The 14,413-nt window shown below is 44.6% G+C and overlaps 1 protein-coding gene across 2 annotated transcripts; it reads left to right on the forward strand.

Annotated features, from left to right (window-relative positions):
• The first annotated feature begins 354 nt into the window (after window positions 1-354).
• Window positions 355-14,381, forward strand: ncapg (non-SMC condensin I complex, subunit G). Of its 2 annotated transcripts, none has more exons than XM_084005645.1 (22): window positions 355-407; window positions 702-809; window positions 1,419-1,664; window positions 2,038-2,266; window positions 5,182-5,327; window positions 5,451-5,535; window positions 5,883-6,075; window positions 6,163-6,312; window positions 7,896-8,036; window positions 9,216-9,339; window positions 9,524-9,613; window positions 10,142-10,330; window positions 10,472-10,582; window positions 10,673-10,792; window positions 11,012-11,248; window positions 11,341-11,522; window positions 11,745-11,910; window positions 12,171-12,335; window positions 13,414-13,537; window positions 13,764-13,811; window positions 13,920-13,989; window positions 14,099-14,381. In XM_084005645.1, exons 2-22 carry the CDS (start codon window positions 702-704, stop codon window positions 14,223-14,225), a joined length of 3,051 nt encoding a protein of 1,016 aa, XP_083861771.1. In that variant the 5' UTR covers window positions 355-407; the 3' UTR covers window positions 14,226-14,381. The 2 variants fall into 2 exon arrangements, with proteins under 2 accessions (XP_083861771.1, XP_083861770.1); XM_084005644.1 differs by having other exon boundaries at window positions 372-407; window positions 697-809.
• Window positions 14,382-14,413: the final 32 nt, after the last annotated feature.

Genomic DNA, 14,413 nt, shown 5'->3' on the forward strand with positions numbered 1-14,413 from the left:
GCAAACTGGTACTTTTTTCAAAAAATATTTTAGAATACATTTTAACACTATTAATGAACACTAAACAAAAATCTAAAAAAAAAAAGAAACACAAATCATTTGAGCATTTAAAAATAGGATGTCATCAGTTTACAATGGAAACAGATAAAATCCAGTAAACTTTAACATTTGAGAAACTGTTTCTGCTTTAACTATCAAAATAGTTAATTTTGACGAACTGACGTTACAGCTCTCTTAGTTCTCTAAAGAGCATGAGCCTGAGCCAGCGAGCTACGCCTCCCAGCCTAAACTCAGGGCACGGCGAATCGCGCTGGGTGATAACAAGTCAAAATCACGTCTCAAATCTCGCGAGAACACGCAGTGGTTGAATTTGAAAACAGGCGGCAGAGAAGGAAACGGCAGGAAAGGTGGTTTCTAAAACTTACAATATGTTTATTTATTCGCTATTATATAACGTCTGCTTTAATATTGATATATTGGATGATGTAAAGTATCTCTAGGGAACTTTGGCCCGTACGACGTAGCTAGGTTACGTTGTTTTTCTCTTCTTCGTTCGAGGCGGGGCTTTTAGCTCAGGAGACACTAGGGACAAACAAGCTGCTACCGTTAACAGTCCGCTAAAACATTTCTGCCTTAGTTAGGAAGACGGAAAGCTTGTGTGACTGTTGAACTAATTCTGTCTTTTAATTCCTGAAGCGAAGATGACCGCGGACAATGAAATAGAGATAAAAGAGGCGTTTCAGCGCGCTCAGAAGGGCCACAACAACAAGGCAACGCTGGTGGCAAGTCTGAACAGCCGCTACAACAAGGTGAGTGCTGTGTGGTGATATGTGAAGCTGCTATATCTACTATATCTATCAGTGTACCATTAGACGCTAGTAATACTACCGCGCTTACTCATATTTCAATCCACGTCTGTGATGTTGTGGTAAAGTCACAGACCACACGTTTTATTTAGTTTATTTGTAAAGCATCTTTTAGCAGTAGGGCAATTCAAAGCTATTCAAATCAGAAACACATGGCAAAATATGAAAACGTGCAATAAAACAGTTGAATAACAGTTGAGTACAGTTAAGGTACAAGGAGAGATTTGATACATAGCCCCTAATAGAGTTTAATAAAAGGAAGTGGTAAAAAGGAAAACAATAATCCACAACTTAAAAAGATTTTAGTTGGAGGAGACGTTAAGTTTGTTCCAAATATAGAAACCAAAAGCTGCTTCTCTGTGTTTTGATACTTAGGACACTGAGTTAACCTGACCACCTGAGAGGCCAGGAAGGTTATCTATTCTGTTGTGAATGAATATCACCCCAACCTCATGACTTGGTTTAAAGAAAGGGCTCATTTACACCATTTTTTTAACCTCAACTATTGTTTCTCTTTGTTTGCATCCCCCATCGCCCCATCTCTTCAACCAGCTTGAGGACAAGACACTTTTCCATGAGGAGTTTGTCCACTACCTGAAATACGCTATGATTGTCTACAAGCGTGAACCTACAGTTGAAAATGTCATAGAATTTGTTACAAGGTTCGCCACCAGTTTCCAGTCTCCTCCTAAAACGGTGGAGGAGGGGGAGCAGCAAGAGGAAGAAGAGGAGGAGGAGGAAGAAGATGCTGAGGATGATCATCCATTTTTGAGTTTCCTCTTCAACTTCCTTTTGGAGGTAAAAAAAAAACATTATTACATGAGTGTTTCCAGTCTGTGAATGATAAATGATAGTTTATCATTTGCAGCAAACTGTTGAAGAAATCCCAAAACGTCCCTACATTTATAACAAAAGCCTCTCTGACTTTGTTGAGCTGTGATATGACTGATGTGTTTGCATCCTCTTAACAAATATTGTCCTGTCCCATCTGTCTCCTCTCTTTCTGTTGCACTTCACCTCTTTCTTCGACACTCTCCTGTGGTTTGCAACCCCTTTTTCCCCGCTTGTCCTCCTTCCTTTGATTAATGTCCGCTCTTGTCATCGCCTCATCCATCCTTTATCTCTCGCCTCTTTTTTGCACTCGTTCTCTCAAACCTTCCTTTCTTCTCAGTCCCATAAAGCCAGTAGCCACGCGGTGCGTTTCCGTGTGTGCCAGCTGATCAACAAGTTGCTGGGCAGTATGGCGGAGAATGCCCAGATAGACGACGACCTCTTCGATCGCATCCACCAAGCCATGCTGGTTCGTGTCACTGACAAGTTCCCCAACGTGAGGATTCAGGCTGCTTTGGCCATGGCGCGTCTGCAGCAGCCGAGGGATCCTGACTGCCCAACTATCAGCGGTTTGTTGCTGTTGTTTTTCTATCCCTGCCTCCTTTATTATAGATTTGACAGTTGTTCAACTGTAAAATATTCTACTTTCAATACATTACTGTTACGACCCCTACTCGTTAAGGGGGAAAAAGGGAAGTAACACACACAACCCGGTGGATTGGGTTTGTAATTGTATTGTTTTATTATAACCCGACAAGGAATAACAGGTAACAAACAGAAAAGGGCCGCTAGGTGCTGTCAAAGCAAGGAAACAATTATAACCAAAAGAGAACTCCTCAAAATAGAATAGAGCTACCTATCTAATAACTAAACCCGAATAGTCCTAAAACAAAACCCTAACTGGCTACTCTAGCATAACGAAACATAAATACAAGTGATCAGCACCCCCTAAACCTAGTGTGGCTAAACAGTGACAAACCTAAATGAGTGCAAGTGAACAATATCAGTACCGACAGATATCTTACCCTGGCCCAATTCTGGGAACACACACAAATGCCAACTCTTGCTTTCAAACAGATGCGACTACACGCCTTGATATCCTACAGGTGTCTGCCAGCGAGTGTAAGGCGCGTCGGGGTTTTATACGCCTCCACGGCGCTGTCGATCTCTGATTGGCTGGGCCCCGCACCTCACAGCCGCTAGGGCTACTCCGGGGACGGAAGGACCCGCCCACTTGAGCTGCTTTAGGGAAAACAGGAGGGGTAAGGCATGCAGAGGGAGGGGAGACAATGCGGTCGGCTCAAGGCCGTAACATCCCCCCCCTTAAAATGGCGGCCCACGCCTAACAAAATACATTTTCTAAATTACAAATAATACCACGTTACCCCCTTTTTTTCCCCCCCTACAACCTGGAAAGGGCATCAGCTATCACATTTTCACTCCCCTTCTTGTGCCGAATTTCAAGGCTGTAATCCTGCATAGCCAGCGCCCAGCGCATGAGGCGCTGGTTCTGGTTGTACATGCGCGTGAGGAATACAAGCGGATTATGGTCTGTGTAAACCACTATTGGTAATGAGCTAGACCCGAGGTATACCTCAAAATGTTGGAGAGCTAACAGCAAGGCAAGTGTTTCCTTCTCAATGGTGAACTCGACATATGACCGGTCAGGCGGTTTTCTACAAGTACGAAACTTCTGCCGATATGCTTCCGGTACTAGTTCGTACGCCCGCAGTATGGCTGATTTTACGTGCTCATAACTGAGGCTTTCCTCAACCGGGAGCGCAGCCACAGCATCTTGAGCTTTGCCATATATTTTGCATTGCAATAACAACGGCCAAACCTCGCTGGGCCATCGCAGCGCCGAGGCGATGCGTTCAAACGCCGAAAAATATGAGTCGACCTCCGTCTCTCTAAATACTGGAACAAGGGCGATATTTTTGTTAATATCAAACGTAGGCGCAGATCCCGATGGTAAGGAGGCGGAAGGATCTGCACCGACCACCACGCCGCTTTTCGTCTCTCTCTGAGACGCCAGTTCCAGCTCGCGGATGCGCACAGCTGTCTCTGCCTCTATTTCCAGCCGCTTAATTTCCAGCTTGAGCTGAACCTCTCGGGTCTGAGCTCTTTCCTCGGCCTCTAACCGGAGGCGGGCGAGGCGGACCTTCAGCCTGGCCTTGTGTATAGAGCCTGTGCTCGCTGACGAGAGAGGATCATACCTGGGCATCGTGACGGGAGTTCTTGGTGGTTCCCCTGCCAGTACCCCTTGCACGCTCTCGCGGCTGTCCTTTTCCCCACGCGGGACCGGCAACATGACAAGCTCCCGTTCCAGTAGCTCGCCAAGTACCAACCCTTGAAGATCCCTCTTAAGGATCTGCCGGGAATGCTCCAAGCGGAAATGGGCTGCGATTTGGACGAGATCATCCTTCCTACAGCTACAGAAGCTTTCGTACGACGGGTTTGCCAAAAAACCCTGCAAATCAAACCCCGTCGCCATACACGCAACCACTAATCAAACAATCGTACCCACTACGCCAAGGGAAATATAACAAATACACAGTCCCGGGACCCCTTTAACGGGTAAGATCCCGGACGAGCCCCCACATATGTTACGACCCCTACTCGTTAAGGGGGAAAAAGGGAAGTAACACACACAACACGGTGGATTGGGTTTGTAATTGTATTGTTTTATTATAACCCGACAAGGAATAACAGGTAACAAACAGAAAAGGGCCGCTAGGTGCTGTCAAAGCAAGGAAACAATTATAACCAAAAGAGAACTCCTCAAAATAGAATAGAGCTACCTATCTAATAACTAAACCCGAATAGTCCTAAAACAAAACCCTAACTGGCTACTCTAGCATAACGAAACATAAATACAAGTGATCAGCACCCCCTAAACCTAGTGTGGCTAAACAGTGACAAACCTAAATGAGTGCAAGTGAACAATATCAGTACCGACAGATATCTTACCCTGGCCCAATTCTGGGAACACACACAAATGCCAACTCTTGCCTTCAAACAGATGCGACTACACGCCTTGATATCCTACAGGTGTCTGCCAGCGAGTGTAAGGCGCGTCGGGGTTTTATACGCCTCCACGGCGCTGTCGATCTCTGATTGGCTGGGCCCCGCACCTCACAGCCGCTAGGGCTACTCCGGGGACGGAAGGACCCGCCCACTTGAGCTGCTTTAGGGAAAACAGGAGGGGTAAGGCATGCAGAGGGAGGGGAGACAATGCGGTCGGCTCAAGGCCGTAACAATTACTTTAAAGCAACTTGTTCATAACCAAATTTGGAAACTTATACAGTATCTAAGATACTTGGCCAATGGGAATGACTGTTCCCGCTCACTTGATGGCCTTGTATTCTTAGTGTAGTCTTGAATCACCACTCTCTGTAGTGGCCTTTTGTGATTTAATGTAATTTGTATATCTTTGTCGCTGCCCCTCTAACCGTCTAATGCACCATTTCTTTCCACTTTCCAGCATACATGTTGATTCTGGAAAATGATAGTAATGCTGAGGTGCGACGTGCCGTTCTTTCTTGCATTGCAATGTCCCCTTCCACCCTCCCCAAAGTACTCAAACGCACCCGGGACATCAAAGAGAGCGTTCGCAAGCTGGCCTACCAGGTAGCTACAAACGGTCATATTATCCAGTAAACATTTGTTGTGTTGCTCTGCCTGAATACTCCTTATTGTTCAACGTTGTGAATTGAGGTTTGAACGTTCGATGTTCGGTTTTCTGTTGTTAAGGTTCTGGCTGAAAAAGTCCACATTAAAGCGTTGACCATTGCACAGAGAGTAAGTCTACTGCAGCAGGGTCTCCGTGAAACGTCAGGTAAAATAATTTTTTTACATTTACACATACAGTACATACTTTTCAATCAAGAACTCGAATGTATTTAAAAAAAGAAAAAAGACAATATGTCCATCACATTTGGAATCTCTTCCAAATACCTCACAGTATCAGACAAATTATTATTGAAATGATGAATATCAGAGAAAACCATTCTCACATTGGAGTTGCTGGAACCAGAGATTTTATTTATTTAAAAAAAGAAGGGAATAAAGGTCATTCGTTGCTGGCTAAAAGGACTTCATTTTCGATTCCATTTTCTGTTGATCTCCTGGTTGTTTGAGCTCTGAATTCCATGTATCATGTGTGATTGGCTGCGTGTGATGCAGAAGCAGTGAGGGAGGTGGTTAGTTCTCGCCTGCTGCCGGCCTGGATGCTTCTTCTGGATGGGAACGTCGTAGAGCTGCTTCACCGGCTGGACGTAGAGAACTGTGCCCAAACGGCCCTGGACACGCTGAGAGCCATCTTCAAAGGCTCGGCCACTGAAGAGCTGCTGCAGAACAGAGTGCAACTCAACGACAGGTACACTTCTAACTGTCTCTCTGGCTCTCACGTCTTATCGCTTCTTTTAACCAAGTAGCTGAATTTGGAGATTATGTGTGTTGAAAGGAAGCTGATCCCAGTGGACTCTCTGTCCTGTGAGACTGTGCTGTACTGGAGAGCACTGTGCGAGTTCATGAAGGCTAAAGGAGACGATGGTGATGAAATGCTGGAGCAAGTATTACCAGACGCTGCCACATATGCCGACTACCTCTACGGGTGAGAAAAGAGCAAGTTCTTTGCATTACATTTCCTTTTTCCAAATTCCTCTCCATCCGCCTAATGTATGTGATGCTTTATTGTGAAATTATCCTTGATTCAGTTTGCTGTAACAAAGTGGCAGACATAACATTTCTCTGCTTGTAAAATCCACTTTTTAACACACTTTAAACTAGGGATGCACGATAATTATCGGACCGATAATTATCGGCCCGATAATAGGAATTATGACGTCAACCCGATAAATCCGATACAATTATTAATACCTCCGATAATCCGACGATAGGATGTTTGTGTTAAAACAGTCATACGGGTGGATTGGGATGAGGGACGTTAGTTTTTTTCTAGGCGCCTCCCGTTTAGCATGTGATGTGGTTACTGTGGTATCACAGGTTTCGGAGGAGGGAGTTAATCCACAAATCGAGCGCTCCCTTCTCATGCCTGGCTGTGACGTAGAGGCTGCGAGCGAGTGGAGGAGGAAGACTAGTAAACAAACACGCATGGCGTCTGTACTGTGGGACTACTTCAAAGTTTCTGAGGAAACTGAATCGCTTGCCATTTGTAACAAATGCAATGCAGAAGTTCCAAGAGGAGGGAAAAAGGCATCGAGCTTTAATACATCCAACCTTAAAAGTCACCTCGCACATCACCATCGCTACGACGGTGTGTTAAAAGCGTATGAAGACGCCGGCGCCGCTAAAGAAGCAGCGAGCCCGTAGCTTAGCGTTTTGATGCACGGGTGAAGTAGCGGTCCTTGTACCTCGGGTCCAATATAGTTGAGAGATAATACAGTGGCTTTTCCTCGATGTCACCAAAACGCGTTTCCACTGCTTTTAACGGGGTTTCCTTTGATGTTTTCACTCCGTGGTCTGTTGGTAACGTTTGTTTTAGCAGTCGCGTCAGCGCTTGAATGGAGGGGATCACATCCGCAGTAGTGGCTGTTGCTTTGCTGATATTTCTGCCTATTACCGTAGTTTACATTTCTGTGTGGATCAGGACCAACAGTTTAACGTAGCAGCACTTGTGTGTGCATATCCCATGCTGCTCAGGGAAAGTTGTCATTGACTGACTGACTGACTCACTTACATATTTATTTTTAAAAAATAAATATTGTCATTTTATTGAAGAGTCAAAACTGTTCTTGGCTTTCTTTTGTTCATAGTAATAATTATCATGTCACTGTGATACATCTGGTTAGGTGTTTGGTAAAAGGCAAAGCTATGCTAAATCTACCTAAGCTTAGTCATTAGTGTTTTTGACCTGAATTTGATCTGAATATACATTCAAAAACGAATAACAATATTATCGGTTATCGGTATCGGTCCCGAGGAGCAGAAAGTTATCGGTATCGGCTTCAAAAAATCAATATCGTGCATCCCTACTTTAAACAGATGAGCAGTTGCAAGTTTGTATAAATCTTGTAGGTAGTCCTGCTGCAGTGTTTAGCTACCTGCTGTGTTGGGACCATTGCATTGATGGTTGCTTTCTTGATTCTGAGATGCACCACTGTGATTCTGCTATCTGAAGACAGCATTATCTAATCTGACTGAGAGCTGCTGTGTGACTCTTGACTCTGCCTGCAGATATCTGAAGGCCGTGCCTTTGCTGTCAGAGGAACAGAGGGCTGACTTCAACCAGCTGGAGCTCGTCATGACCAAGGAGTTCATCTCCCAACAGCTCATCCATCTCATCGGGTGTCTGGACACCAACGAGGAGGGCGGCAGGTAGGGATGCCACGATATAGCATTTTATTACAGATCACGATGAAAAACACTGACAGTAAGTTGATCGAGGTGAATTTCTATCATCAGGAGAATGGTAATTAGAGTAATAGTATACTTTTGGAAAAACAAAGTAGTGATAAATAGAGCCTGATATAACAAAACCAAAGGATAAAAAACATACATTTTTCAACTCTATTCATCCTTTATTTATGCAGGGTGACCATACATGATCATCTCATTTAAGATTATTTGATTGTTTTTCAGATAGAAGATGTGTGTCTTATCTGGGATGCCAGAAAATTGCTAAAAACACATTTTGATGAAAATGGGGATAATATTGTGAGTCGCAATTATTTTGGCCAGGAGAATCATGACATGAAAATTGAATCTGCCGATATTGGCATATCACAGATCTATTGGAATATATGACATAATCTGCTATTACTTTCCATAACCACACATCCTGGTTTGTGATACAACACAGAGGACCAGTCACCACAGCAAGATACAGTAGGAGTTGAGAAATGGAACAGCCACCTGACTAACCGTCAATATTTCCCATCATGCCATCATATATATTGATATCGTAATTTTTTTTACTCCATATTATCGGAATATCGGTATTGACGAGTGGAGTGCACAATGCACTGAAAAGTTGGCAACATCTGATGTTTTATGCAAGTCTTTAAACGGCAGCACAAGAGAGGAGCACACGGCAGCGAGACGTCTCTGTGAAGGATGCAACTAATGAGTGTTTTAATGATCAATTAGCCTGCCAGTTATTGGAATCGGAGAAAAGTAGGAATGTTTGCTTAGCAAAATGACTGAGCTTAATGGTTGGATACATTCCTGGTTAGATGTTGGTTATTGCTGCAGCGATTCTTTAACTTCACTGTATTGAAATCTGCCGTGTTCATTTAGTCTGTAAGAGATCTCACAGTGTCATTTGGAATGCTTTTGATTTGCTTGTCAGACTCCTTACATTTGTCCTGTTGGCCAAATGTTCTCATCAGCCTGTCGAGGTGATTCTAGTCAGACGTGTTATGTTGTAGGGGTGGGAATCTCTTGATGATATTCGATTACGATTCGTGAATGATTCTGCATCTTCCACGTCTGCATCGCGATGCATCTAAGAATCTTTTTTTTCTCCCACCCCTATTATGTTGCATGTTTTTGTAGGAAGCGCGTGTTGGCTGTCCTGCAGGAGATGTTGGTTCTTCCACAGACTCCCTCCTCCCTGGTCTCCCTCCTCACTGAGAAACTCCTCACCCTGATTCCTGATGTCCAGAGACGCATCGACACTGTGAGTTACTTTTCACACTTAAATCTCAGCTTTTTCCACTGCTGTAAATGCATTTGTGCTGATGGATGCATGAAGTAAACTGTCCTAGGGCTCTCTAGACGTCTCAAAATGAAACTGATTTTCCATTCAGTGGTGGTATCATTACCACTGTGATTACTATGAACTGGCTCTGTGTGTTACACAGGTGGCAGAAATCATCTCGGATGTGAGGGAGCCCATCATGGAGGCCAGCCAGCCAGTGGATGAGAACATGAGCCGCCGGCAGCAGGTCCAGGTGGGCAACGCTCAGCCAACTGAAAGCACCCAGAAGAAATTAGATTCACTAATCTCTTCCAAATACCTCGCTGTGTTTTGGATGCATGAAAACAGATTTGGTTCAGTTTATATCCAGTAGACGTTTAAAGGTCCAGTAGCTCTTCCTTTTTTAATATCTTATTTTGTTTTATTAAACATCAGTGAAAGTCTGTGGTCATCTAGGAACACAAATAGGCTCTTTGTTAAAAGACGGAGGTGGGATTAATTGACAAACAGAAAGTATGTAATGTATGTATGTAATATTTTGGCGGCAACTTAGCTGTGGAGGAAGCCAATCCTTAAGGTGTATAATAACTTCCATCTGTCCCCCTTTTCGGTCAGTAATGCAAAGTAGGCTCTTGAGGGTTGCCACCTGGCTGTGAGCCCCAGGTGGTGGTGTTGTTGTTCCTGTAAATGGAGGTGCAGTTGCCCGTCTCAGTCAGGAATCCTCCGGGGGGTATTTCAGCTGAGGAATGACTCTACCCTCTTCTCTGTATGTCCCCTCCAGCTAGCAGAGGTGAAGGTGCAAATCTTAGAGGCTAAACAAACCCTGGAGGACTGTATCGTCGCCCAAGACTTCAGCCGTGCTGCAGAGCTGAAGGACTCCATCACAGAGCTGGAGAACCGCAGGAACCAGATCCACCAGGAAATCACGGAGAGCAACCAGCCGGCCGACAAGGAGATCCGTGCAGAGAAGGTACATAACACACAGGAAGCACTGCCTCTGTGTCTTTACATGTCATATCGTGGAATTAAACCCGAGTAGTGTTAAGAGATTAACCTCCTGGAATGAAAATGGTCTTAAAAGCTTCTGGTTATGTTTTCGTTTCCCCCCCAGAACGACCCGGAGACTCTCCTGAGATGCCTGACAATGTTTGCCGAACTGATGAAGCAGATGAGCTTCAAGACACGAATCGTTTCCACCATAAGTGGTTTAATGTCTTCGCTGGTATAAAACCACACGGACTGCACACATGATCATATTCTATAATTCAATGTGAAGGGGAGTCAGTAAAAGTTTATTTTCTCCATCTGTCAGGTCCTGCCCAGTATTGCAAATGCTCACCCTGGCGTCCGTAACATGGCCGTCGTGTGTTTGGGAACATCCACTCTGCACAGCAAGGATCTGGCAAAAACCCACATGGTCCTGCTACTGCAGGTAATGTGTTTAACCACCTCAAATTCAAACACATCAGTCAGAAAATCAAATTTCCACCCCTGCTGGTGTCTGCATGTGCAGATAGTAAAGGAACCAAAAAAGTACACACTAGATGCCACTGAGGCGAGAAATAGCTTTTTGTAATTTGGTTCACTGACCCAAAAACACATGAATTGTGTACTAGCAGGACAAAAACTGTTTGTGTGTGTGTGAGTTCAGATCGCCCAGCTGGATGAGGTGAAGATCCGTATCAGTGCTCTGCGGGCCATCATCGACCTGCTGCTGCTGTTTGGCTTCCAGCTGCTCTCTGAAAAAGCTGCCGCCCAGACTGCGGTGAACTCCCAATCATCAGACGGACAGGAAGAGGATGCACCAATGAGCGAAGAGAAGGGGGGTGCACCAGAGGACACGGCACAGAGTATACTTGTGATGCTATCAGACTTCCTGGACAGTGAGGTGAGGTTAACAGAGGTGTGCCTTTAGTTTTCCTGGATGCAAAGTAGCTGAAGATCGTTCCGTTGAATTATCTGTGTGTTCAACATTGTCAGGTGTCCGACCTGCGTACGGAAACAGCGGAGGGCCTGGCCAAGCTAATGTACACTGGCCGTATCTCCAGTGCCAAGATGCTCTCGCGCCTGGTGTTGCTGTGGTACAACCCCGTCACCGAGGACGACACCAGACTACGGCACTGCCTCGGCGTCTTCTTCCAGCTCTACGCCCGCGAGAGCAGGTCACACATGCACTCATACAAGAGCTGATGTCAAAGAAAATGTCACAAAACAGTCAAAAGTATAGCATGTTATAAAAAGTCATGTTTTAGTAAATCATTTAAAATGTCATAAAATGTCATCAAAAACAGTCCGAGTATTGAATATCCGAGTAGATTTCAAAGATGTCATAGTATCCTATGCCATAAAAAAAAGTATTAAATATAGTAGTGTTTGTGTGTTAGGGCCCACCAGGAGGTGGTGGAGGAGGGCTTCCTGCCGACTGTTCGGACCCTGCTGAATGCACCTGCCACCTCTCCACTAGCTGAGGTGGATGTTAATAATGTGGTGGAGCTCATAGTTGAGCTGACCCGTCCGAGTGCGCTGATGAAGCCGTCAACCAACACAGAGGTAAGAAACATCTCCATGAGCTACAGCCAACTCATAAAGCCCTCAGTGATCAGTCTGGGTTGTTCCTCATTAGTGTTTGTTTTTATTGACGACCTGAGCTTTTCATCGTATTTCTTCAACATAGATGAAATTGTTCTCTTGACTGTCAGAGCAGGCAGAGCTTTCCTTCAGTTGTTATAATCATTTCTAAAAGTTTTGATTTGATCACTGCTCAATGAGGCAGGAAACAAATTGAATTGATTGAGTGCATATGCGTGTAGGTGGGTGTCCATGACTACTTGGCGGCGCGTTTGTGTGGGGAGATGTTGAAGGACCCCACGGCCCCCGAGGTGCGTCTCTATGCCAAGACTCTCGGCAACCTAGAGCTCAGCAGAGACGAGACGATCAGGAATGACCTGCAGACGCTGCTACAGGAGCTCGTACAGGTACAGTCCCCTCAAACCAGCAGCTCTCCGAGGCTGTAAGCTAAATGCTAACATATTAACCATGTTTATCGTCGTCGTCGGTGTGCTGGTTAGCACCAAACAAAGAATGAGCTGGTGGAATTTAATACGTTTTGCAATTATTAAATCATAAACCAAAGTATTGCACACATTGTCATTTTGATTCGATGATGGCGCTAGATGAAAAATCATGATTTTGCCAAACTTATTGCAATTCTTTCTGAGGGGAACATGAACGTGTGAAGCAGATTTCATGACAGTCCACCCCGATGTTGAGAGATTCTATGAAAATGCTCATTAATGCTGTGGTCATCCATGGAACCATCATTGAGACACGTCAGTCTAGACCAACACCACATACACGGCTGCCCCTAGAACACACAGCCTTTCTCTTCATTTCAAGCCCGACGTTGACGACACAACACCTCAGGGACCTCAGGGTTTGTGTCTATGAAACAATTCATGGATGCAGATTGAATTGTTTCTGAACATTCACATTGGAGCGTCCTCTGTGTGGAAACGCAGCCACGCACCTCCACAGGAGGGTTTTTCCCCCTCCCCCATCTGCCTGCAGTATCACTGAAAGATACACGTACCTGTGAACTCCAGATTCCATTCTCCATTTGCATGCTCACTAATCCAACTTTCCTAACGGCACTACATACACTATATTGCCTAGAGAATTCACTCACCCATCCAAATAATATAAATCAGGTGCTCCAATCACTTCCATGGCCACAGGTGTATAAAAGCAAGCACCTAGGCATGCAGACTGTTTCTACAAACATCTGTAAAAGAATGGGTCGCTCTCAGGAGCTCAGTGAATTCCAGCGTGGTACTGTGATAGAAAACGTGTTACCTTACAGTTTTTATTTTTATCTCATCCTTATATCCCTTTCTCTTGTACTCATCAAATGTCCAGGATAAGCGGTAGAGACGATGGATGGATATTAATAATCCTATTAATATCAATAATTCTATTGATATTAATAATGATCTATTAATAACCGAATCGGCTCCTGCTAGTTCCCCAACACCCTCTTTCCGTCCGTTTCTTCAGGTGGTGAAGGATCGTGTCTGTCTCCGCGCTCTGGAGAAAATAATTTCTCAGCTAGTGGACTCAAAAGAACAGGCCGAGCTTCTCAGCGCCAGCGCTCTGCAACCTTTGGATGTCAATGCAGATGGTAAACATGCAAACACCTGACATCTCAAATGGCACCCTCCTGGCAGCCGTTTCTAACTAGATTTACACCGCACACGTTTGTGACAACTCTTCCTGTAAAAGGATTATGTCTTATTACCAGGATGATGCTAAATGGATTAAAATGCCAATGCGTCCCATTCGGTGTCTGTCAAGAGAATGAAACTAAAAAAAAAAATGCAAAAAAAAAAAACCATTTCTTTCCACAGAGGCCGCAACAGACGATCCATCCAAATCTGCCAAGAGAGCCAAAAGAGGTAATGCTGGTTCTTAATGCTCATCTAAATCTGCAGTTCATAGTGCCACTATATGTTCAGTCAAGATGAGTCAGCACTGTGAGGTAACCCGAGTGTTTATGTGCACAGGTCAGAGGAAAGTCTGCACAGCCAAAGGGGGCAGAAAGCCGAGCAGGAGGGCCGAGTCATCAGAGGAGAGGTAACGGCACTGATGGAAACACGGCAACTTCGTTTAGAACTATACCTTTTGAAATGCAACATGATTCAATGCCATCACGTAAATCTGCTCTTTTCGCTTTTGAACACAGCGATGGAGAAAACGTTCCAGAGTCAGTTTCTGTGGTTCGTCGCTCACGGAGGGCCAAGACTGCAGCTCTCGAGAAGACGAAGCTGGACCTCAACACCCTCATCAACCAGGAGGCCAACGTGTCCTAGGAGTTGGGTTATGAACAGTTACAAAAGAAAGAACTGGCCTTCAAGGAATAAAATAATCTGCTTTTACAGTTAAATTGAGTCCTTACAAAATTGTTTGTTTTATCATATTTGTATGTTTCCCAAAGTTTATCTCAATAAAGCTCATCCCTAACCTCATTGGCTCTGTGTGGACTTTTGTTGTTAGATTG

The sequence above is a fragment of the Eutrigla gurnardus genome (assembly GCF_963514095.1).
Source record: "Eutrigla gurnardus genome assembly, chromosome: 3".
Lineage (NCBI taxonomy): Eukaryota > Metazoa > Chordata > Actinopteri > Perciformes > Triglidae > Eutrigla > Eutrigla gurnardus.